At 45.6% G+C, this 22,838-nt stretch overlaps 1 protein-coding gene across 5 annotated transcripts in view; it reads left to right on the top strand.

The window, feature by feature from the left end:
- CEP164 (centrosomal protein 164) overlaps nt 1–22,838 on the top strand; it is a 459,099-nt gene that overhangs the window by 188,218 nt on the left and 248,043 nt on the right. For all 5 annotated transcript variants that reach the window (XM_086957031.1, XM_086957028.1, XM_086957030.1 and 2 more), the window contains 2 exons: nt 4,743–4,829; nt 20,171–20,254. In XM_086957031.1, coding sequence (XP_086813157.1) covers nt 4,743–4,829; nt 20,171–20,254 — 171 coding nt within the window. The remainder of the gene's footprint in view (nt 1–4,742; nt 4,830–20,170; nt 20,255–22,838) is intronic.

Here is a 22,838-nt window from a genome sequence, read left to right as displayed (position 1 = left end):
GTGGAGAGGGAGGGAGTTCCATAACTTGGCCCCCAGTAGTTTGAAAGAGCGCCCTCCGATGCGACAGAACTTTGTGTGGGGTATCAAGGCTAGGTGTTGCCCCATGGACCGGAGATTCCGTTTGGGATTATAGGGGGTCAACAACGAACGGAGGAGCTCTGGACCTTCGTTCTTCAAGATTTTAAAGGCAAATATGAGGGCCTTGAACTGGATGCGGGCTTCCATGGGCAGCCAATGTAGTCTGTAAATGGTCGATCTCACTGAGCACCTTCTTGGAAGACCTACTATAGCTCTTGCCGCCGAATTCTGGATCCGTTGGAATCTCTTTATTTCAGTTTTGTTTGCTCCTAACAGCAGGACACTCGCGTAGTCCAACCTGGACAGGATGGTAGATTGTACGATGAGTTGTCGTGTCTTGGAATCGAAGTAGCCTAAGATGGGGTTGAGACTTCTCAGTAGGCCAATGCAGGTTGCGGCAACTTTTTGGGTGTGCGACTGGAAGCTAAGAGTCGAGTCCAGCCACACTCCTAGATTTTTTACTAAGTTCTTATATGATTGCAGTTCAATCCCATTTTCGTTACAGTAGGGAGGTTAAGAAGAGTTTATGGGAAACTCCACTTTAGTGTGGCATGTTGCATGACTAACCTCCCTGGATCATGGCCATATCATTACCAAGCCACATTTAATCTCTGCAGACTTTCTTTTGCAATATAGTAACCATTATTTGTATATTTTTATGCAAAATGCAGTTGATTTATTTTCTCATTTGTTTTCCATGGATGACTATTGTCTCCTTCAGTTCAATGGTGCCGCTCTACCCTATAGCAAGGTGGCAGTTTCTGAAGCAGCGATGCTGAACCTAATGATCCTACCTGGTCCCATATTGGATGAGGGCATTCTCCATGTTTGATGGTGGTGTCACACTTTCTGATCTGTATAACAGTGCTCTTTCTGAGCTGTGCAGCTCCTCTCTACTTTGGGGTTTGACACTCCTCATGCACCGCACAGTTGCTTTGTTGCCGATTTGGCTGTACTCTTCGCCTGTCTTCAAAATGAATTGGTTTGTGGTGCTTTTCTCAGGAGCAAAAATGGGGATCCTTGATCTGTACTGAAGTTGAAACCAGTCTTGTCTAAGTGTTGCTCAGACCAGTATTCTGCCCGATCCATACTGACCTATCGTAGTTGTGCCCTGTCTAATGCTCTGTGCCAGCCCATGGTGTGTCCTAGCTCTACTTTGGGTATTCTTTGCCCTGATTTAGCCTGTTTATTGTTGTGCTTGCTGTGTTGTGCTCTATGCCAGCCCATGTTGCTTCTGGTATGTTCTGGCTGTTCTTACCTTTTCCAGATTTATATCTACCTTGTGCTCTGCCCTAATCTCCCGTGGGCTATTTTTTTCCTAGTGTGGCTTTGGCTGTGCTGCCTTATTTGTACTCAGTTCTGTGTTGTGCGGTGGTCCGCCTTATGCCAACATTTACTTGTCTGGTGGTGCTCTGCTAGTTAATGGATGAAATAGTATCCAGGCAAAACTAATGTAGACAACTGGCAACAAACTAGTACACCCAAAAGTGAACACAAGTAAGGAAAATAACTTTTTTAGACACAATACATATAGATATACTTAGAATTTAATCACATTGATAAAAATTGATAGACATGTACAATCAAATACAGAAATATATAAAAACATTAAAAGAAGATACACAATTCAATTGTCGTAGTTTCTAATATCAAAAAAGGGAAAAAATTAAAAATTATGATGTTCCCCACAGTTGATGTTTTTTCTGCCAGCGCGTTTCAACGCAAACAATGCGTCTTCATCAGGACAACATCATCGTATATCTATGATTCATTAAATTATGTTATTTATGATTCCTTTACTTGTGTTCAAAAAAATAGATTGTTCATTCAATTTTGATAATCAAAGATAAAACATAAATGGCAGACATTTCTTACACAAACACGTAATATACCGCAAGATAAGGACACATACAAAGAGCTCATAGACTAAAACATACATAATATAACCATATTATTATTTTCTACATAACGCAGAACACTCCTATACTATATGTTCAGTACGGTACATGTATCTTTTCTTTTTTTCTTTATTTTCCTTCTCTTTTTAGGGCTGAACAAGCAACAGAGCGTAGATGATAGTCTAATCTAATACATACAATTACTAAATATAGACTCATTTCAGGACTTTTCAAACAGACAAAAAAGATAGATGCGCTCAAAAAGAGCAGGACAGATAGAAGGTAAAAGGTAAAAGGTAAGAGGTAAAGATTGTAATGGGTTCATTCTATACCTATATTCTATTTATTTTAAATTAGAAACATTAGAGTTTATCCTATTATCTATTATCTAAAACATTACTCTGTATTCTTCATTATTTATTTTAACCCTAATTAATCCTTACACGATTGTAACGTCCATGTGTGAATATTTTAAAAGCTGAATTCGTTATTTTCTTCTACCTACCCTACACAAAACAGTATTATATTTTAGACTGACAGATAGGACTCCTATATTTTGTCGTATTTTTCACTAAAGTTCAAATTTTATAAAAACAGGATTTGGAGACTGAAAGGGGTAGATTCTGAAAACAAAAACATACCAAAAAGCAGCTTTTCATCCGTTTTTTTCAAATTTAAAACTGATTTCATAAATGTAGAGTGTATTATGATGAATACACGTATTTACGATATCTAAGAAAGAAAAAGATTTAACGTGACAGGTATTATTATTGCTCTTGTTAAGGCAGGGGCAAACGTTACTCATAGTGCATACGTGATATTCCCAACTATACAGATTACCTGAGAAGGCACGTGGATCGAGTACTCACATCCTCATCTTACTAAACAGGCCACCCAACAACAGTTCTGTTAAAACAAAATTCGTAGATATAGCATGAGCCCTGAAGGGTCAAAACCTGATAATTGCATATTGGAGCAGTGTATAAACTGAAAACATGAACCTACCTTTAAAGACTTTAACAAAGATGAAAGGTGGTCACTGTTGGAAACTTTTCAATGGTTAAAATCCCAATTTGGATATGGAGGGTACAACACTCATTTGACCTTTCGAGGATTTTGTATATTTCTTTCTCTTCTCTAAATAATCAAGAAAAGGTAGAGATCAATATTCGTGCGAGCGGCAAATATAAATAGACAGGATTCGCAAAAGGTACCGATGCGTGTATCAAGTACATACTATTAGTCGGCAGGCCCAACTCGTCTGTGTTGTGAAATCTTTTTTGAATTGGATACACAAGGTAATCTAGCCAGAGAGGGTTAAGCAGTTGTACTGAATCTCCAGATTAATCGGTCGTGCCTGCGAAACAATATGATGAGAGAAGCGCATAGGTTAATCTTTAGTTGGAAAGATGCTTCCACTCAGTTACAAAGCCGGTGTATTAGGTACACGAGGTAATTAAGCTAAAGAGGGTTGAGCAATCGAACCGAATATCTAAATAAATCGGTCGAGCCTGCGGATCAATATAATGAAGAAACGCAGCGGTTAAAAAATGCTTCCACTCAATTAAAAAGCTGGTATTTAACAAGCCGGTGTTTAACCATATGCCGACCTCAAATGCTTTTTATAAATGACTAGAAAATGAATTTCGGGTATAATCTTAGTTAAGAGGAAGCACGGTTTAGATTAAGCTAATGCTAACAAGAAGAATCTCATTACCGAAGTGCATACCTGCAAAGAAGTTTCGAAGGAGCGTGATCAAAGGCAGCACATCCGTCCGTAGCGGGAAAGAGAGATGAAACATGAAAGGCTATTGGTCTATATATAGTAGGTGTCCTATAGGTAATAGGACGTGACTCCTCCTGTTTCTTAAAGGAGTATCACTAATCCACACTGCTAGGCATGACTCTAATAGTCTTTTAAAGGTGTACTTCACTTATGGGCTAAAGTGCAAATTAAACGCACAATGTTCTTTAGGTATCTATACCATAAATTCTATGGATATCTCAGACGGAGGGGTGATCACAATGAATGAATATATAAAAAAAGAAGATAACTAAGGGAAATGCAGAACTACCGATATAGCCAACGGAGAAATACAGTACATAGGAATGCAGTACATAGGAACTTCATGTGATCGCATTTTCCCATGGTAGTTCAAGGTTTAGACCCCTGTTAAAATTTCCAAGGGTAAAAATCCAGTAGACTTCCCTTTTCTTCTTTGCTCTGCTAGTTATGCATCTATAGGCCAATCAACACGCTGTTTGTTGCTGTGTGGGTGTCTTGGCCAATGTGTTCTAGCTCTGCTCCAGTTTAGCCTGTGTTGTTGCTATGTTGCCTCATTGTGATAGTCCAACCATATTCTTTGTGGCATGTTTTGCGCTTCTCTTTCTGGCGCACTTTTCTTGGTCAATTTGTGCGCTGTCTGATCACCTGTCTTTTTGTTGCCTGTGCTGTTCCTTATGTGATCTGCTCAGGGCTGTGTCTGGGTTTGACCTGTGGTCCTTGATCTTGGTCCTTGGGATGTCTCTGTCCTGCTGTCTCTATGTTCCCATAGTCTTTCCTCTTATGGCTGCAGTCTACCATTCTGTCCCATAGTCTGTCCTGCTCTGTCTGTGTTCTGCCTGCTTCTCTTGTCTCTTGTTTTCCATTTGCCAGTTCATTTCTTTACACAGATTATACGGATAACTGCAGTGTTGATAAAACTACAGAGAAATTGGGTGTGTGCCCGCTTCCAAATAGTTTCTCAATTGTTTTTGTATGTAAAGGAATCTGAGCCCAGTGACCAGGTGAAGGGATTGAACGTCTCTGACCATTCAAATGAGGAGGAGGAAGACAAGAATTTCTTCAACTCGGTGAGTGAATTTCCACTCTCACAAAACTCGTATATTTGTATGCCTTGTTTGTGCATTTGTCCTACTAGTGACAGTTCTGTAGTGCAGCTGAAACGTAAGCCACAAGATTTTGTATCACTACCCTTAATCCACCCAAGATGACATGCCATCACCATTTCAGTGAGATCACTACCCCTGAGCCATACATGTCATCATTGCTTCACCATTCCAGCTAGAACACTCCCTTGAGTCATCCAAGCCAATATACAATCGCCATTCTAACGTAACTTTCTGAAACCAGTAAGAGGCATTGTTTTAAAAGCTAGTGATTAAGGTATGATCTTATTTTAGTGAAGAACAAATTCATTCTCTTTAAAACAATGTATTTCTGAGACGAGCCTGACTTCTATCAGTCCATACAGGAGGTCCTGGCTTTAGATCTGAGCGCTCCAATACTTTGGGTGGGGGACTTCAATTGCATCCTGGACCCCGACATGGATAGACACCCTCCTCGCCCAGGCACAAAGCCACGCATGACTAAGAGGCTTTGAGAGGTGATAAGAAACTTGGGTATACAAGATGTTTGGAGGGACAGACACCCCACCCAGAAACTATACAGTTGCTACTCCCCCACACACAACACATATAGTAGACTTGATGGGGTCCTGACGTCGATAGTAGGTGACGATTTAAGTGTGGAGGTGACCCATCAGACCCACTTCCTGTCTGATGACTCCCTGCTCACTTGCAAGGTCCTCTGGGGGCTCCCTGAGCACCTCCCAGAACCTGGCGGATGCCAACTGACATACTAGAACACGTGCACACTAGGGAACACATAGCAGGTGTCCTAGCTGATTATATGACATTCAACTGGGAAGAGGCAAACATCTCTAAGGCCATGAAGTGGGAGGCATTAAAAGCGGTGATGCGAGGGGCTTGTCTGAGCTTAAAATGTGGGGTCCGCAGACAGCTGCAGCGTGACCTTGCAGGGGAAGAAGCGGCCTTGGCGGGCGCATATTGGGGACCGGACGGATCCCACAACTGATGCTATGAAATGGGAGATATGAAAGCGCTTCAGCGATATCTGGGATAGGTTCGACAAATTCACAGTCACCCAATATCAACAGCATCTACATATGGAGGGAGACAAATCCTGACGGCTACTGGCTTGGATCCTTCATAGGGAGCTATCCCCAACCCCAGTAGCTGCACTTTGCACACCCACCAGTGCATTGGTACACTCCAGGGCTGCAATCCTACAAGAGCTGCAGTGGAACCTTCAGACGATGTACGCCGCGAATCCAGCAATCAGTCAAGACTGCTATGTCTCATACTTTCAGACTATGTATCTGACACAGCTCCTTGTCCAGGCCCCAGAGGAGCTGGAGGCCCCTCTTACCATAGAAGAAATACAGACAGCGTTATTGATGCTCCCAGGAGCAAAATCCCTGAGCGGGGATGGATTTCCCCCTGAGTTTTACAGAGCTTATGCCGCAACGGTGACTGATGCACTAAAGCAGGTTTATGAGGAGGCTTTTGACAGGGGGATCACGGGGACCAATGTGGCTTTATTCCGGGCCACAATACCAGCATGAACCTCTGCCAACTAACACACATCTTACATAAAGCAAAATACCAGGAGGAGGAGATGGCGCTTGTGTCGATAGATATGACCAAAGCCTTTGACACGGTAGATTAGGGTTATCTCCTAGAAGTCCTTAAAGCTATGGGGTTTTGGCCCCACTTCCGCCGTTGGGTCCACGTATTATATAATGCACCGAGTGCACGGGTGAGGCTGGGTGGAGCTCTGTCTGGAGAATAGGTCTTGGGGCATGGCACACATCAGGGGTGCCCGCTATCGCCCCTTCTCTTTGCTCTGGCCATTGAGCCCTTGGTGGTGAGGATGCGGGCGGAAATGAAGCGCTGGGGTATCCGGGTAGGGCACACGACATATGTGATCTCCTTATATGCGGACATCTCTCTTATTCATGTGTTGGCTCCTAGAGAGGCAGTACCCAGGCTCCTGCAGCACCTGGAACAGTACGGCAAAGTATTGGGGTGCGCCTTAACCGTAAAAAATCTCAGATTTTTCCTCTGGCACGCACGGCCACCTTGCCGTTGGAAAGTCTCACAAATCTGAAAATCTGATGGGAGCGAGCACACTTCCGTTACTTTGGGTTCCAGGTTACACTGGACAACGCTCAGTTAATAGCCTTAAACCTAGATAAGGGCCTAGAGGCCTTGAGATGCTCGGTCTTGTTCTTTAATATTTTACCATTCTCCTTAATGGGAAGACTAGCGGTGTCTGAAATGGTGATGCTGCCTAGATGCCGCTATGCGCTCCAGAACTCTCTCTGCCCAATTCTGATACAAATGTTTATGCAGCTGAATACTATCCTAATTTCCATACTAAGGGCGGTACGGCGCAGCCGGGTGGACCTCAAGACCCTTTCGAGCAGATATGAAAAGGGGGGACTGGAGGCCCTGCGATTTGACTTATATTATTTTGCTGCCCAGCTACAGCATTTGTCAAGCTGGCTAGAGGAACAAGAAGACAACTGGGAAAATCGACTACTAGCCAACCGAGTACACCATAGGGATCTCCCAGTAGCACTGATGCAGGGGAGCGGGCCGGAGGGGGATCTTCCATACATAGTGTGCAAACCGCAAACCTATGGCAACAGTACGTAGAACCGGTCCTGCACCATGGTCCCTTTCATAGAGAGCTTCCCATATGGATCTTGTCCCCGATAAGGGATACGAGCGCCCATTTGTTATTTCAAAGCGATACAAAAGGTGGTGGTGATGGACTGAGAATCTGAACCAATCAAACACTCACACCCAGTCAACAGATCTGGGTTTAATCCATCACCGTTCTTTAGCCCACTCTGCCACCCCAGTTCAGACATGGCGATATGCAAATCAGTCTGACCCTGTGTCTCATGGGAACAGTCCAGCCCGAACTACCAAGCCATGCCTTCCATGGACCGGAAACAAGCTTCCTAGGACCAGTTTCTGGCATTACAGCCATCTTCGATATTGTCCACACTATGACTGGGTAAGAGTATTCTGCATCATTCAGAAACTGTCCATCACCACCCCCTTTTCCAAAATCGATTTTGTCCACACTATGTGTGGGAGGGTATACTCAGACGTGAGTCCCTTGCTCATTACACCATCAGGATTCAAGCAAGCCGGGCAGACGACGGCTGAAATGCCAGAAACCGGTCCTCGGAAGCTTGTTTCCTTCCCAGTATAAGAATTGGCTTGGTAGTTTGGTTTGCCCTGTTCCCATCATGCACTGGGACAGGAACAGACTAATTTGCATGTAGCCAGGTTCTGAGCTGGGATGGTGCAGTGAGCTAAAAAACGGTGATGGATCAAGCCCTGATCTCTTGACTGGGTAAGAGTATTCTGCATCATTCAGAAACTCTGTCCATCACCACCCCCTTTTCCAAAATCGATTTTGTCCACACTATGTGTGGGAGGGTATACTCAGACGTGAGTCCCTTGCTCATTGCACCATCAGGATTCAAGCAAGCCGGGCCGACGACGGCTGAAATGCCAGAAACCGGTCCCCGGAAGCTTGTTTCCTTCCCAGTATAAGAATTGGCTTGGTAGTTTGGTTTGCCCTGTTCCCATCATGCACTGGGACAGGAACAGACTAATTTGCATGTAGCCAGGTTCTGAGCTGGGATGGTGCAGCGAGCTAAAAAACGGTGATGGATCAAGCCCTGATCTCTTGACTGGGTAAGAGTATTCTGCATCATTCAGAAACTCTGTCCATCACCACCCCCTTTTCCAAAATCGATTACAGCCATCTTCAGCCAGGCTTGCTTGAATTCAGTGGCAAAATGAGCAAGGGACTCACGTCTGAGCATACCCTGCCAACTTATTGCGAACAAAGTGGTACAAAAGGTGGTGGTGATGGACGGAGCATCTGAACCATTCAAACACACTGGTTTCTGGCATTCCAGCCGTCTTTAGCCAGGCTTGCTTGAATCCAGTGGCAAATGGCCATGTCTGAACTGGGGTGGCAGAGTGGGCTAAAGAACGGTGATGAATTAAACCCAGATCTGTTGACTGGGTGTGACTGTTTGATTGGTTCAGATGCTCCGTCCATCACCACCCCCTTTTGTACCGCATATGTTATTTCAGGCGTGGAAGGATGGTGGATGTGAGGTCCTCACGGACCTCGACCTGAGCTGGACGTTCATAACATACGAGCAAGCATGTGAAAGCTTTCCCCTGGGTCAGGGTCACTACCTGCAATACATGAGTATCCTAGAGGTGGCAAAAATTACCTGGCCCGTTTACCCTGATATTCCGCAGCCGACAGGTACTTTAGACCTGCTGTTGACATGTGGGTCTGGGTGCAGGATGATTTTGCTTCTCTATAAAGCCATGTGATTAGATTCAAAGGCCCAGCCCCCAGGCTCCAAAACAGCGTGGGAGAGAGACCTTAATATACAAATAGCGGATAAGGATTGGGCGAACGTTGCACGCTTACAGTTTCCTGTAATGCAAGGTTTAAACTGATTTACTACAATTTCTTACATCACACCTATCTCACACCATTGAAGCTGCGACGTATTTCACATCACACACGGACACTTGCCCCAGATGTGGGATGGGGGAGGCAGATTTTTTGCACCTTGCCTGGGCCTGTCCTGAGCGGCCGCAGTTTTGGTCACAAGTGGTACATAAGGTCCGTACAAGCACTGGACTCTCCATGAGGGAGGAGCCAATTCAATGCCTCTTGGCCCAAACACGTAAGCTCAAGAATCGGAAATGGCATACAAACTGCTGCAGCTAATGATAGTCTTGGCCAGACGCAGAGTGGCAATCACTTGGTTGGGGCAGAGAAGCCCAGACATACCAACATGGCCAAGAGATGTAAGGGAGTGTGCCCTTGCAGAAAAAAACATACATGAAACTACACTGGAAAGAGGACAAGTTCCAGGCAGACCTTACAGACTGGCACGTTCTGTGCAATACTGCCCTTAACCCAGAAGAATCGGAGACAGATAAGAATGAGCGGGGGAGTAGGAGGATCAGGGGGTCTAGAATGGGTGCTCTCCTGCTTCATTACTGATTATTATGTGAATGCCTATGTAATGCCCATCATTGTCAATTGCAATATTGTACAAGTTCAAAATGCGAGCCAGGGTATTTCTAATTATCGTGCACTTAATGATTACGCATCAAAGTTGCTGCAACTCTTTTTGTTGCATTAAAACATCAAAAATAAAGTTTTAAAATAAATATGTAGTTCATGGACCATTCATTTATGAATTGGGGACTCCATTATGTGATTTTATCTGAGTTCTGCCTCGGTTATGTAAAAATAGCATTTCTGGTGAATATTTCTAACCGCGTTTCTTCACCTCGTGAATGTTCCCCAGGCGTCAGACTGGAACCAGAAACTCTATACAAATACTCCTGCAGACCAGAAAGTGGCATCGTGCGGCTGTATGCTGACGTCGTTCCGCTCTGGAAGTGACAGGCGGAGCAGCATATAAGTGCCAGTCATGCACAATGATATCAGTTCCTTTCTTTCTTTCTCACCCTCAGATGCAGATGCAAAGCATCTGCTTCATCTTTTAGACCTCAAAGTCTTCTAGATTTACCAGTGCACAAGCGTCTGCCCAAAGAAGACAGGGTCCAAACTGTATAGGTAGTGTCGCAAACAGATGTCTATGATGGACCCTCATGAACTATACTTATGGTGTCTGGAGTCAGAGCACGACTCAAGAGCCTGCGACTACTGCGCCTATAATAGCCTGAAGGCCATAAGGGACAGTCCTGTACCCACAACTGATCATAGTCAAGGTCAAAGTCTTCAGGTAAGTCCAAGAAAAAGCATAAGAAGTTGAAGCGGAGTTGGCTCCTTCCTGCTGCTCTCTGACTCCAGTGAGGGCGTGATAGCATCAACTGGCCTCCTGGTTTAGCTTCCGATCTTCTTCATAGGCAATTTCGAATCTAGACCCAGTGCATCCTGAGTCCAAGGTTAGTCAGAGACCTCACAGGAGCTACACTTTTTCTGCATTTTACAGGGCCCTCCGATGCGCTTTTGGGCCTCAAGGAACTGCAGAGGCCTGCAGTTCGACTTCCACTGTCAGGTCCACCGTCCGTGCAGTCTGTGCCCCTTGAACATGTATCGAGTTCAGCACCAACTCCAGTGCTGACTTTATTCCCGGCACCATCCACAACACTGGTTCCCTTCACATCGATACTTACTGTAGACACTGGAGGAGGATGTCCAGCTCATTGTACTATCTGACTGAGCAGAATCCACTATGACTTTGAACGATATCGCACTTGGCTCTGCCTAGCATACAGCCACCAGGCAGTCCTTCAGAATTCAACACTGCCCTTACCACTTGGTGAGGGCCAAACTTTACACAATCTTTTTAGTACTGACCCAAATAATTATGATGAAGGGGATGATTATGTTCCACAATATGATGAAGAGGACTGTTATCAAGATGCCTGTAGACTGGATACTTCTCCCGATACTGGCCTTGCGTCTCCCTCTGGTCCTGCTGCAGAAGAAAGTGCCTTCTTGGAAGTTGTTATGCGTAGGGCTGCGGACATTCTAGACTTACAAAATTGGAAGAGAAAACTAATGTGTTAACTGAGGCACTTCAACCAGGTCAGACCTCTACACAGGGTCGAACTGGGGTATAGGGCATTCTGATGGATACATCTGCCTATGGATTCTTCACCTTTTGAATTACCCCAATCCACAGCATTCCACAGAATCCACAGGCAGATACTGTATCCACCAGAAAAAGCGTTACTGAAGATAAGTAACTTGTTCAATTGTCAGTGCCCGAAGGACTGGTCTGACAGGCCAATGTGTGGGCCCTTTTTTGTGGCTGTTGGTCAACTGTTTTATGGTCTGTTGGGCCGGATTTTGCTTTTGATTTTCCTGATATTACCTTAAATGTTACCTGCACCAAGCACAGCTGCATCCAGTATCACATAATTTGCAAAACCCCTATAGAATGAACCTTTGCAATTTCAATGCTGCTCCAATTTTCACAATGTTTTAGCTATCTGATTCACTAACGGGAGCCGCTTTAATTTTGGTGTCCTGACCATCTTCTTCGCTAATCCGACCCTCCCCCTACAGAGGCCATGTTGACATTTAATGAGGTCCTCACAGATGCCTTTTTGGGCACTTTGTTGAAAACATGTTCAGGTTGCTTCTTACTAGGCAGGTCGCTCGACCTGCACCATGTGATCCAGCCTTCCTTATACAGCATCCGACTTCAGAGAGTTTGGTGGTGCAGATGTCCTCCAGCAGAGTTAATCCCAACTCTTTCCCTACTACTCCACCTGATTGTGAATCTGAAAACATAGAGACATCGCGAAAACAGTCTTTTCTTCTCTGCAAGCCTCGCGCTGAGGTCAGTGAACACCAGCTGCTTTCTAGGCCGCTACTCTGATGTCCTTTGGGACATAGTGGCACAAGATTTACCAGCGGTTCTGGACGACCTTCGGACTTCCCTTATACAGGCTATTCAGGAAGGTCGTGATGCATCGATATTTGTAATGCATTCTGTCTTGGACATAACTGACTATTTGTCAGTCAATGAACACTAGTGTGACTATACTGCAACCTGGATGAGGTCTACAGGCTTCTCCAGGAATGTCTAAGCATCTCTGGTGCACATAACGTTTAACAGGGTCTCACCTTGGGCCAAAAAGCAGACTCTGCCCTGGAACAGTTTAAGGAGAATAACGCCACAGCACCCTCCTTGGGGCTTTCCGCTCCAGCTAAACAATCCTGCCAACAATGTCATCCTGTCTGTGGCTACAGTCTGGGCTACACTTTTTGCCAAGGCCAAACACCGCTGCCAGTCCAGCAGACCTTTCAGCCCTTTTGTGGCCTACACTGCAGTTCACAAAGACAATGCACAGGTCAGCAGGAACAATGTGCAGCTCACTCCCCTGCCTCTACTGAATTGCTTTAGTGTGTCTTTGCTGACCCATTGCACCTTGTCGGAGGTAAGATCAATATTTCCTCGAAGGTTGGCAAGCCATTACTTCAGGCAAGTGGGTCCTCCAAACTGTCCACCATGCTACATCATCTCCTTCCTTCCTACTCTGCTGCACCTTCCACCACCATCAGGGTGGCTGACAGAGGGCCTTCTTGTGTGTCTTGCATCAGGAATTGGGAACCCTTTTGTCGAAAGGTGGCATAGAGAATGTTCCTGCCTCGGAAGTAGAGTCTGGCTGTTACTCCTGCTGCTTCTTTATGCCGAAGAAGGATGGAGACCTTCATCCCAGTGTGGATCTTCACCCTCTCAACGCCTTCCTGGGAAAGGACAAATTGAAGATGCTCATACTTTCCCGGGTTCTATCTGTCCTAGCCCCTGGAGACAGGATGGTGGCTTTGGACCTGCAGAATCCTTTTTCCCATATCCCAGTCCTGCAGGCCTACAGGTGCTTCCTTCGGCTCACAATTAACCACAATAATTTTCAGTTTGCTGTGCTTCCGTTTGGCCTCACCAATGCCTCTTGGGTATGTACAAAAGTGATTGCGGTGATAGCAGTGCGGCTTTGGAGTTAGGGACACCAGTCTTCTCCTATCTCGAATTTCTTACTGCAGACTCAACCACCTCCAGGTGATGGTGAACCTTTAAACATCGTTGGGGGTTTACTGTTGACATGACAAAGACACACCTGATTCCTTGGCACGTGCTCCCATTTATTAGAGCTCTTCTGGATTCAGTGCAATTTTATGCCTTTTTCTTGGAGGGGAAGAGTCCAGGACGTTAAGGCTATGATCCTGCTGTTTCAGCCTCAGTCCTTAATCTCTTTGCGTATGAGCCTGAGGCTCCTGGGATTGTTGGTCTCCTGCATTCTGCTGGCAGAATATAGCAGGTGGCGCATGTGGGCTCTTCAGGGGGATCTTAAATACGAATAAGCTCAGCATTGGGGGAATCTATTGGATTATTTTCAGATTTCGGAGGAGACTGCAAAAATCTTGCAGCGGTGTCCACTGGACCGTGATTGGTTAAGTAGCAGATCCCTCTTCTTACCCTACTCAGAGCGGACTGTAATCACTAATGTATCATTACTAGGTTGCGGTAGGCCATCTGGGAGAGGTGACGATCGGAGACCTCTGACCTCCGCCGTAGATTCAACTCCACATCATTTTGTTGGAGTTGAGGGCGATTTGCTTGACTTTGAAGTAATTCCTACCCACCATCAGAGGAAGGCTGATGCAGGTGCTCATGGACAATACGTTAAAACACAAACGATAGGCAACAAAACAGAGTCTGTGTGTGTATATATATATATATATATATATATATCTATCAGCAAATAGAATACCAAGAGGAAATGAAACAGGAAAATCCTTTAATTGATTCTGTGTATCTTTATTCAGTTTCCTCTTCAACGAATACAGACAGGCATAGCCAATTCGTTTCACCTAGTTACAGGCTTACTCAGGACTACAAACATACATAAACAACAATTTGAAATAATATTATTTACAAACCTACAATATATGCAATTCTATATACAACATAGGATGACATATTGGGTTAAAAAACACTCCTCTGTAAACCACCATTAAACATGACTCTAAAAACAATACAATACACAGATTATCATTTGACCTATGAGAGGCAGACAGCTAGGGAAAACAATAATACACATGGCTTTTAAACATCCATTTTAGTAGAGAATCTCTAAACATAGTGAACGGAATAGCATGACACAATATTACATGTATCACATGCACGTGTGTACTAACATTGCCTACGCAACCAGACGAATCACATATTCATCAAGTTTCTTCAAAGGATAAAACAAATGATCCTTTAGGTTTGATTTGCAGTGATTTGATGTCTGTGAAAGTGTGGAATGTGCACAGGATTGCTCATCTTTTCCCTGCCTCAAAAGCAAAAATAGGTCCAAAAGATGCTGAGTGGAACCATCACAAAATAAGAGCTCTCCCTTTTAGGAAAGTAAACACTTCCTCCTGGGGCCTCCTGGTGTTTAGACACCAGTGTTCAAGTGTTGGTGAGCATAGTCAATGGAGTCAAAACAATATAACCATTAACCTACTTGTTGGGGACAATAGCTGTATACCATACCATTTTACCTCATATCTTGGGAGCTCTGGGTGTGCTAGTGACTTTCTGATGTTGGGGGTGGCCCCCATGGACCGCAAGGACAAACATTGAGCACCAGGAAATCTACTAACCTCAGCGCTTAAGACCAATGGCAGGGAAGCGCACCCGCAGCTTTAACTAGTGATATCTCGATATCTGGAAGTGCTAAGCACAACATTACAATGATTCCAGAATCTGTGAGATTTTCCAGCAGAAAGAATGGTACCAGAGGTGGGGACTCGAACTCCTGATTCCTTGGCAGTCCACAGGACTGATGGAGAGGTAATCACAGGCACCCAAGGGGCAGGAGAATGGTTGAGAGTGTGCAGGCTCATCCTTCACATAGGCAGGCAATGGAGCCTCTCCTCCACTCAAAAGTCTTCATGCCCAGTGTTGCATTCTCTGGGCTGCTAGCAGGCAGGTTGCCTTTTCGTGTTTGGGGCCAGCTTAATCCAGCTAGGGTGTCCCATGCAGGTCCTTCCAGTGGATTCCATATTATTTCTCCTGGCAAGGACAAGGCAGCTCTTCAACAGGCAGGTATGTCATCCTTCTGGCAGAGGTTCAATAAAGTGGTTCTACGGAGACTTACCAGATTTAGGCCCATTATGGGTGGGTAGTGTTCTCTTTCCCCATCACTGGTATTTAGGTCCTCTTTAATTGTTGAGCGAAGTAGTGGCTGGAGACACCAGAAATTACCTTATTCTGATGGCTAAGTCTCGTCAGTCCAGTGATCTGTAAGTTACAGCTATTCAGGGATCACATTTTGCTTTGCTTTTCCATGTTTCCTCCTTCCCATCTCTTTGCTACTTGCTGTCAATCCGCAACCCATCGGGTCCTTATTCATGCTGTGCTCTCTTATTAGCTTACCGTTGTTCCCCAACTCCCTAACTAGCTCACTAGGTGCCAAAATAACACATATGGGCCTGTTTAATGATCTTCTCTGTTTGTAGGGATTTTCCTAGTTTTCTTTATTCAGACATTTTCAGTTTTCTTTTTACTGTACAGTAAATATTATTGTAATGTAAGAAGGATTTGTAGAGCGCTGAGTAGATGAGCGTAGATATATGGGGAGTACTGGGACTGAGTACAGGCAGTCTCTTTGGTCCTGCAAGAAGACTAATTGAAAAGCCAGGTCTTTAGCTTCTTGTGGAATTCAAGAAGTGAAGAGGAGGCCGTGATGTGTTGGTGAAGGTTCAGCAGCTTGGAGAATAAATTACCTCCCATTGTGATTGTGTGGATGCGGAGTGTGCAAGTGAGTGTGATGCTGAGCAAAGTTGCCTGGTGGGTTGGTGGAAGAGAAGCCGGTGATTGAGGTATGTCATTCCCATGTTGCATAAAGACTTAAATGCATGTGTGAGAAGTTTGAACTGCCAGTGCTTCTGGGTGGGGAGCCAGTGGAGCTATCTAAGGAATATTGTGGTGTGGGTTTGGGGTGGAAGGTAGAGGACAAGTCTGGTGGTGGTGTTTTGGATGGTCTGAAGTATGTGCAGAAGATGGGTTAGGATGCTTGTGTTGAGTATGCTGTCCTAGTCCAATCTGCTTGTGATTAGGGCCTGCATGATGATACGTCTGGTGTCCAGTGGGAGCCACTTTAAGATTTTACATAGCATGCAGAGGATTTGGAAGCATGGAGAGGTGACGTCATTGACCTGGGACTTCATGGTGAGATTGGGTCTAGGATGAGGCTAGGTTGACCTGGGACTTCATGGTGAGATTGGGTCTAGGATGAGGCTAGGTTCCCAGAGTGGTTGGTTGGGGTGGGTGTGGGTATGAGTTAAGCGGGCCACCAGATGAGTCCCAAGTTGAGCTCTTATTCCCAAAGATCAGCACTTCAGTTTTGTCAGTGTTAAGCTTTTTGACACTTCTCTCTCATCCAATTGGGCACGCTGGTCATGGGTTGTTTGAAATTTGTCTTGGTGTCGTCTGAAAGGTAAAAAAATAGCTGGTTGTCTTCAGCATACGAGTTTATGTTGATTCTGTGGAATCTGATGATGTTAGCCAGAGAAGTCTCATACATACAAAAGTGTGGGGTTGAGTGATGATCCTTGTGGGACTCTGCAGATGAGGTCCTCGGATTTTGATGTGACAAAAGGAGCCTGACTCATTGTGTTCTTCCGGAGAGTAAGGAAGCCATCCATTTGAGTGCTGGCCCTTCTACTCCTGCTGTGTGTAGTCTGGCGATGAGTGTGTAGTGAGAGCTTGTGTTGAAAGCTGTGGAGAGGTCGAGTAGGATGAGGGCTGCTCTCTGTCCATGGTTGAGGATGGTTCGTATGTTGACTAGGGCTGCAGTGAAGGCTTTTTCAGTGCTATGGTTGTTTCAGAATCCTGATTGCGAGTTGTCCAGGAGTTTGTTTCATTCTAGGTAGTCTCAGAGTTGTCTGTTGATGGTATTCTCGAATACTTTGGCTGGGAAGGGGAGTAGCAAGATGGGTCGGTAGTTGCTGAGTAATTTGGGGTTGGCTGAGAGTTTTCTTAGGAGGTCCGTGATTTCTTGATGTTTCCAGCTATCTGGGAAAGTGGCTGTCTTGAGGGGGGTGTTGATGATAGAGGGGAGTGCAGCACTGATTGTGGCTCTTCCAAGTTGTGGATATGGTGGGGGCAGGGTTCTGTGGGTGCCCTTGAGTGGACTGTCGTCATTATTGCTACAGTGTCCTCTGGATAGAAAGTTCCATGCTGTCAGTTGGTAGTCTTTGGTTGATGAGGTTAGTAGGCTGGGAATGTTGATGGGGGTGGGTGTGGATGTGGTTCAAAGTTGCTGTAGATCCTAGTAATTTTGTTTCATGGAAGAAGTCAAAAAGGTTGCTGCAGAGCTCATGTTTAGAGGTGAGGGAGTTGGTTGCAGCTGTTGGGTTAATGAATTCCTTGATGATGGTGAAATGTTCCTTGCAGTTGTTGGAGCTAGAGTCGATTATAAGTGCGGCCATGTGGTTGTTTCTTGCGGTGGTTCCTTGGGTGGGGTCTCCATTTCCTTTTGAGTTGCTTGCAAATTCTCTCGGACTCTGAGGTCAGCATTGTACCAGCGAGCTTGTTTGTTGGCTCTTTTGGGTTTGGTGTTTGGGTTTGGTGTTTTTCAGGAGTGCCAGTGGTGATCCAGTTGTTGAAGTTGTTTATTATTGATGAGGTCGTTGGTCGGGTCTGGGTAGTGTAGTTGGAGGGCGTTGAGCCATTCCGTTTTCATAACTTTCTTCCAGGAGTGGCTTGGGGTTTTGCTAGACTCCGTAGGGGTGGTTGGTGCCCCTGTTATGTTGAAGTGGACAATGAAGTGGTCCAGGCATGTGAGTGGAGTGATTTAGCTGACTTGAACCTTGTCGCTGGAGGAGAAGATGGGGGGCCAGGGTGTTTCGGTCAATGTGGATAGGGCTTTGTACGAACTGGGTGAGGCCGATGTTCTGTCGACCTTCGAGCAAGTCCATGGAGTTGGCGTCCATGAGGTCATCGAGATGAAAGTTGAGATCGCCTAGGAGTATGAAGTCTTGGGTGCCGATGGCGAGGGGTGCGGTGAAGAGGCTGCTGAAGTATGTGCAAGGTCCTGGGGTAGTATGCAAGGGTGTCTTCGATAGTGGTTTTATGGTCTGTCTGAAGCTGTGTTCATAAAAGTGACTTCTGGGTCAGTGTAAGAGGTACACTTGATGGTGTCTTTGTGGATGATGGCAAGTCCTCCTGGTTAATAGGGTTGGTCCTGGTGCATGATTTTGTATACAGTAGAGATGGCTGTGGTGATGTCCGACACTGATATGTGGGGTTGAGCCAGGTTTTGGTGAGGAAGAGGAGGTCCTGTGCGTTTGAATCAAAGAGGTCCCAAATGTCAGTGGAGTGCCTGCCGAGTGAGCATGTATTGAGGAGCATGCATGCGGGATGGGTGTGTTGTGTGAATGCGGGTTTTGTGTTCTGACTTGGTGAGGGGATGCGGTGAGTGTGTAGTTGGTGGGAGCGGGTGTGTAGAGGCAAAAAGGGGTCCACCGTGGACTGGGGAGCAGCTCTGCAGCAGAATTTTTCCATCAACCAAGGTTGAGCTTGTCGGCAGTTTAGCTGCGGGAGGCATTTGGGCCAGGGTTCCTGGCGCTGGGTGTGGTCCAGGCTTGGACGTGAGCAAGCAGATTTGCCTTTGGTGCGACCTCTGTGCACCCGCGCCACGGCTTCCATTAAGTAGGGCCTTGGAGAGTGGAAGGAGTGCATGGGCGGTGGGTGGGCTCAGCAAGAGCGAGAAAGTCCAGCAGGAGCTGCAAGGTGGTAAAACGCGATCGGCGGAGCAAGTTTGGGGGTGGGCAAAAGCTCACAGAAGAGATCAAGATTCAAAACAGAGCAATAGGAAGAGCAAAAAATGCAAAAATGCGCAGTTAAGAACAAAGGCTGCAAAAAGGAGCAGATCAACAGAGATAGGGCAGATAGTAGAGACTGCACAAACAAAGTAGTTACTGTGTTGGGGCCGAACGAGCAGCTAACAGGGAAAACCGTAGGAGACGGACACCAACACGAGTGAGAAGGGCATGGTGAGGTCAATGACACACTGAAGCAGAAGAGAGATGTCTGGACACCTGCTTATTGAAAATGTTACAGATTTTGCTTTAAAAGCATGGCGTCTAAAACTGAAAGAAAGATAAATCCCTTTTTGGGACGATGAACAGAATTGGGATGCAGTGTTTGAAACCGTCTTCCAGTTGTATCTCTCCAAACAAGCAAACAGGAGTGTTTGAAAGCTGTCTGTCGTTTTTCGCCCATGCCCACGCTTCTGTGAGATCTAGACCGTTTACAGTTGCAGTGACAGGCAGAGTATACCCTGGAAATAACTAAAGTCTCAAGTCGAATCTCCTCCCTTGGTCAGGGTGAAGAAGTGACAGGCCTCAACTTCTCTTGTCAGTGACATTGTATTGACTTTGTCTGCTAAACGCTTCTGTTATGGAGCTTGCATACTCGCTTAATGCAGTTTTAGCAGACAGAAGTTTATTCTGAAAACTGGATAAACACCTGGAAAATAATTTTCACCCTAATGTTAAGAAGTCTGTCTGAAGTGAGCTTGTTTAGGATTGGGGCGAGAAATGCTGAGAATTGGTAAAATACCCGAATGTAGCACGCTAACGTTCTACACCTATTTAGCTGCCTCCTATAGCTGAGTTCCCTAGAAAGATCATTATTGAGGTATTTTCGTAAGGTTTGCACTGCTAAACTTAAACCATATTTCTCCCCATCCATCAACTTAAAACATATTTCTCCCCATCCTTCTTTCAGAACTCCAGGTTCAAGAGTCTGATTCCTGACCACATTCTGGATGTGACTGCTCTTTCACCCGTTTCTCAAGACACCAAGTCTGAGGTGAGCTACTGCCCTGTTTCCAGTTCATTTTCTGTTCTGGACAGGAAATAGCGTATGCCCCTTTAATTGTTTTATGTGGCGATGGAAACATTCAGTTTAGGTCTTCTTGAAGTCATACTATGTGCTTTGTCAATTCAAGGCATTTCTAATCATGATTAACTTTGTAGATGGGGCCTATTACATATACTGTGCAGGTGTAATCCACATCTAGCTGCACAGTATGTGCAGTGTAATTAAAGGACTTGTTTCCTAGGATTAGAAGACGCTTTCATTTCTTTCAGTGATGTGGGTGACTGTATGTGCTCTGTGTGTAAATGGAGCCCACTTTTAGGTCGAGCCTGAGCAGCACATACACTGCTCTGCCATGCATGCTGTGTTCCTGGTGGGAATTGAAGCTCCGCCCATACTCCCCCCAAATTTTTCATTGGCTTGTGTGATTGTCCACTGTAAACTATGGCTGTTCATTGGCCGAAAGGCTTAGTAGTCCCTCCTTAGTGCTTCCTTGTCTCATTTTATAACCTCCCATGGTGACATCCCGTTACGTGTGTTACTCAGTAGGCTTTAATTACAGCCTCCGAGCACTATTTTCTGAAATAGCATGTCCTGGCTGACAACGCTATCTCCTAAGGTTTTTTTTATTATAGCACACATTTGCACTGCAATAGGTTTCGCATTTGCAAGAGTTAAAGCTATTGGCATTGTAAATGACAATGCCTTTTATTTATTTGTTTTAAAAATAACAAATAAATAAAAGGCATTGCCATTTACAATGCCAATAGCTCAATCTCCTGTAAATGCGAGACCTATTGCATTGCAAATGCTTGTTAGGTGGTCCTAGGATGTAATCTAAACTCATGCTGTTATTTGTGTTCTTGTGTGAACCAGCAGGTGTAGTGTCACCTACTAAGTGTAGTGCAATGGAGTGCCGGAACTGTTGTGTGTAGTCCAGATTTGTTGGTGGATCTAATGTGTACAGCAGTAGAGGTTTGTAATCGATGCGGCTGTGTGAAATTCGAGTCTCGAGTGTAATTGGAGCTGCTGCATTTCATCAGTCTGTGTGTCTAATCCAAGTGTATGTGCATGATTGGAGCGGGTGTGCTTCATTGGAGACCTTTTATGCTCTGACTTCAAAACGCAACTGTTGCCAGACAATTATGTGAGGACACCAGGAGGGGGTCTTTGGTCCTGCCCACATTTTTGAATGCGTGTGTGCAGGATTGATGCTGCTGTGATGCAGGATTACAACTGGTGTGTGTGTGTCTTTGGAGTTGTGTGATTTGAGCTGTTGAGTCTGTGTGTGTGTGTATTTGGTGGGAACTGGTGTGTGCATGTGATCGAAACCAGTGTGTGTTTGTGTGCTAAGACTGGAACGGGTGTGTCCGACTAGAGCTGCTGTGCGTGTACAACTGGAGATGGTGCGTGCGTGTACAACTGGAGATGGTGTGCGACTGCGTACAATTGGAGCTGGCATGTGTGCGACTGTAGCTGATTTTGTGTGTGTGCGCGATTGGAGCTGATTATGTCCAGTTTAAGGGTGTGTGTGTTCGATTAGAGGGGTTTGTGTGCGTTTGGAACTGGTGTGCTTGTCCGATTGGAGTGTGTGTGTGTGGTGGGAGCTAGTGTGTGTGCCTACAAGCGCGTGTGGTTGGGGCAGGTGTGTGTGTGTGCGCGCACGACGAGCTGTGTGGGGGCAGGTGTGTGCATTCTCGCATGCGATTGGAGAGTTGATGTGTGCACTTGATTGGAGTTGATGTATGCACTTGATTGGAGTTGATGTATGCACTGGATTGGAGTTGATGTGTGCACTTGATTGAAACTGGTGTGTTTGTGTGCATTCCCTGTTCCCGATTGGAGCTGGTTTGTTTGTGTCTGATTGGTGCTTGAGTGTGTATTCGGAGCTGGCTTGTATGATTGGGGATAGTCTGCATGATTGAAGTGTGTGTGTTTGTGTATGTTGGGGTTGGTTTTTGGGTTAATGTGTGCATAACCTTAGCCTGTTTGCGCGTAATTGGAGCTTGTGTGTTTGTCATCGGAGCCAATGTATGTTTGTGCGAATTATCGGACGGAATCGAGGTGTGTGTCTGTGATTGGTGCTGCTTTGTGTGTGGTTGTAGCTGGTTGGGGGGGGGGGGTTGCATGAGTGGGCCTTGTGTGTGTAACCAGAGGCGGTAAATGTAATCTGTAGTTTGATTCTGTGTAGGTGATTCGACCCCTTGTCTTCATCCGACGGATATGTGTCAGGGAGCGAATGGGTGTGAGCGTGACGTCAGTGCCTGGTCAGAGCAGGCTCTCCCTCTCTGCCCCTTGGGTCCGAGTGAGGAGTCAAGCCCCTGCTGTTGCGCTCTCAGCCGGGACCGATGCGAGTGTCTATAAATGGTTGCTTCATGGAGCAGGCTGCCGCCTCACTCACACACTGCCAGTGAGGTGATGGGAGAACGGCGCGCGCGTTTCCCCGTCGTTCTCCCATATGTTCTCGCATGGAAGCAATAACCTTTCGCACCATGTCATATATACAGTGCTTTAAATGGGAAAAAATAAGTGCAGGTACTCTTAAATTGTTTGATTGATAGCAAGTGGGCGGGGC

This window comes from Lissotriton vulgaris, chromosome 2_1 (assembly GCF_964263255.1).
Source record: "Lissotriton vulgaris chromosome 2_1, aLisVul1.2, whole genome shotgun sequence".
In the NCBI taxonomy this organism is placed as follows: Eukaryota; Metazoa; Chordata; class Amphibia; order Caudata; family Salamandridae; genus Lissotriton; species Lissotriton vulgaris.
Note: the sequence above shows the minus strand (reverse complement) of the source record. Positions and strands in the feature narration are given on the sequence as shown.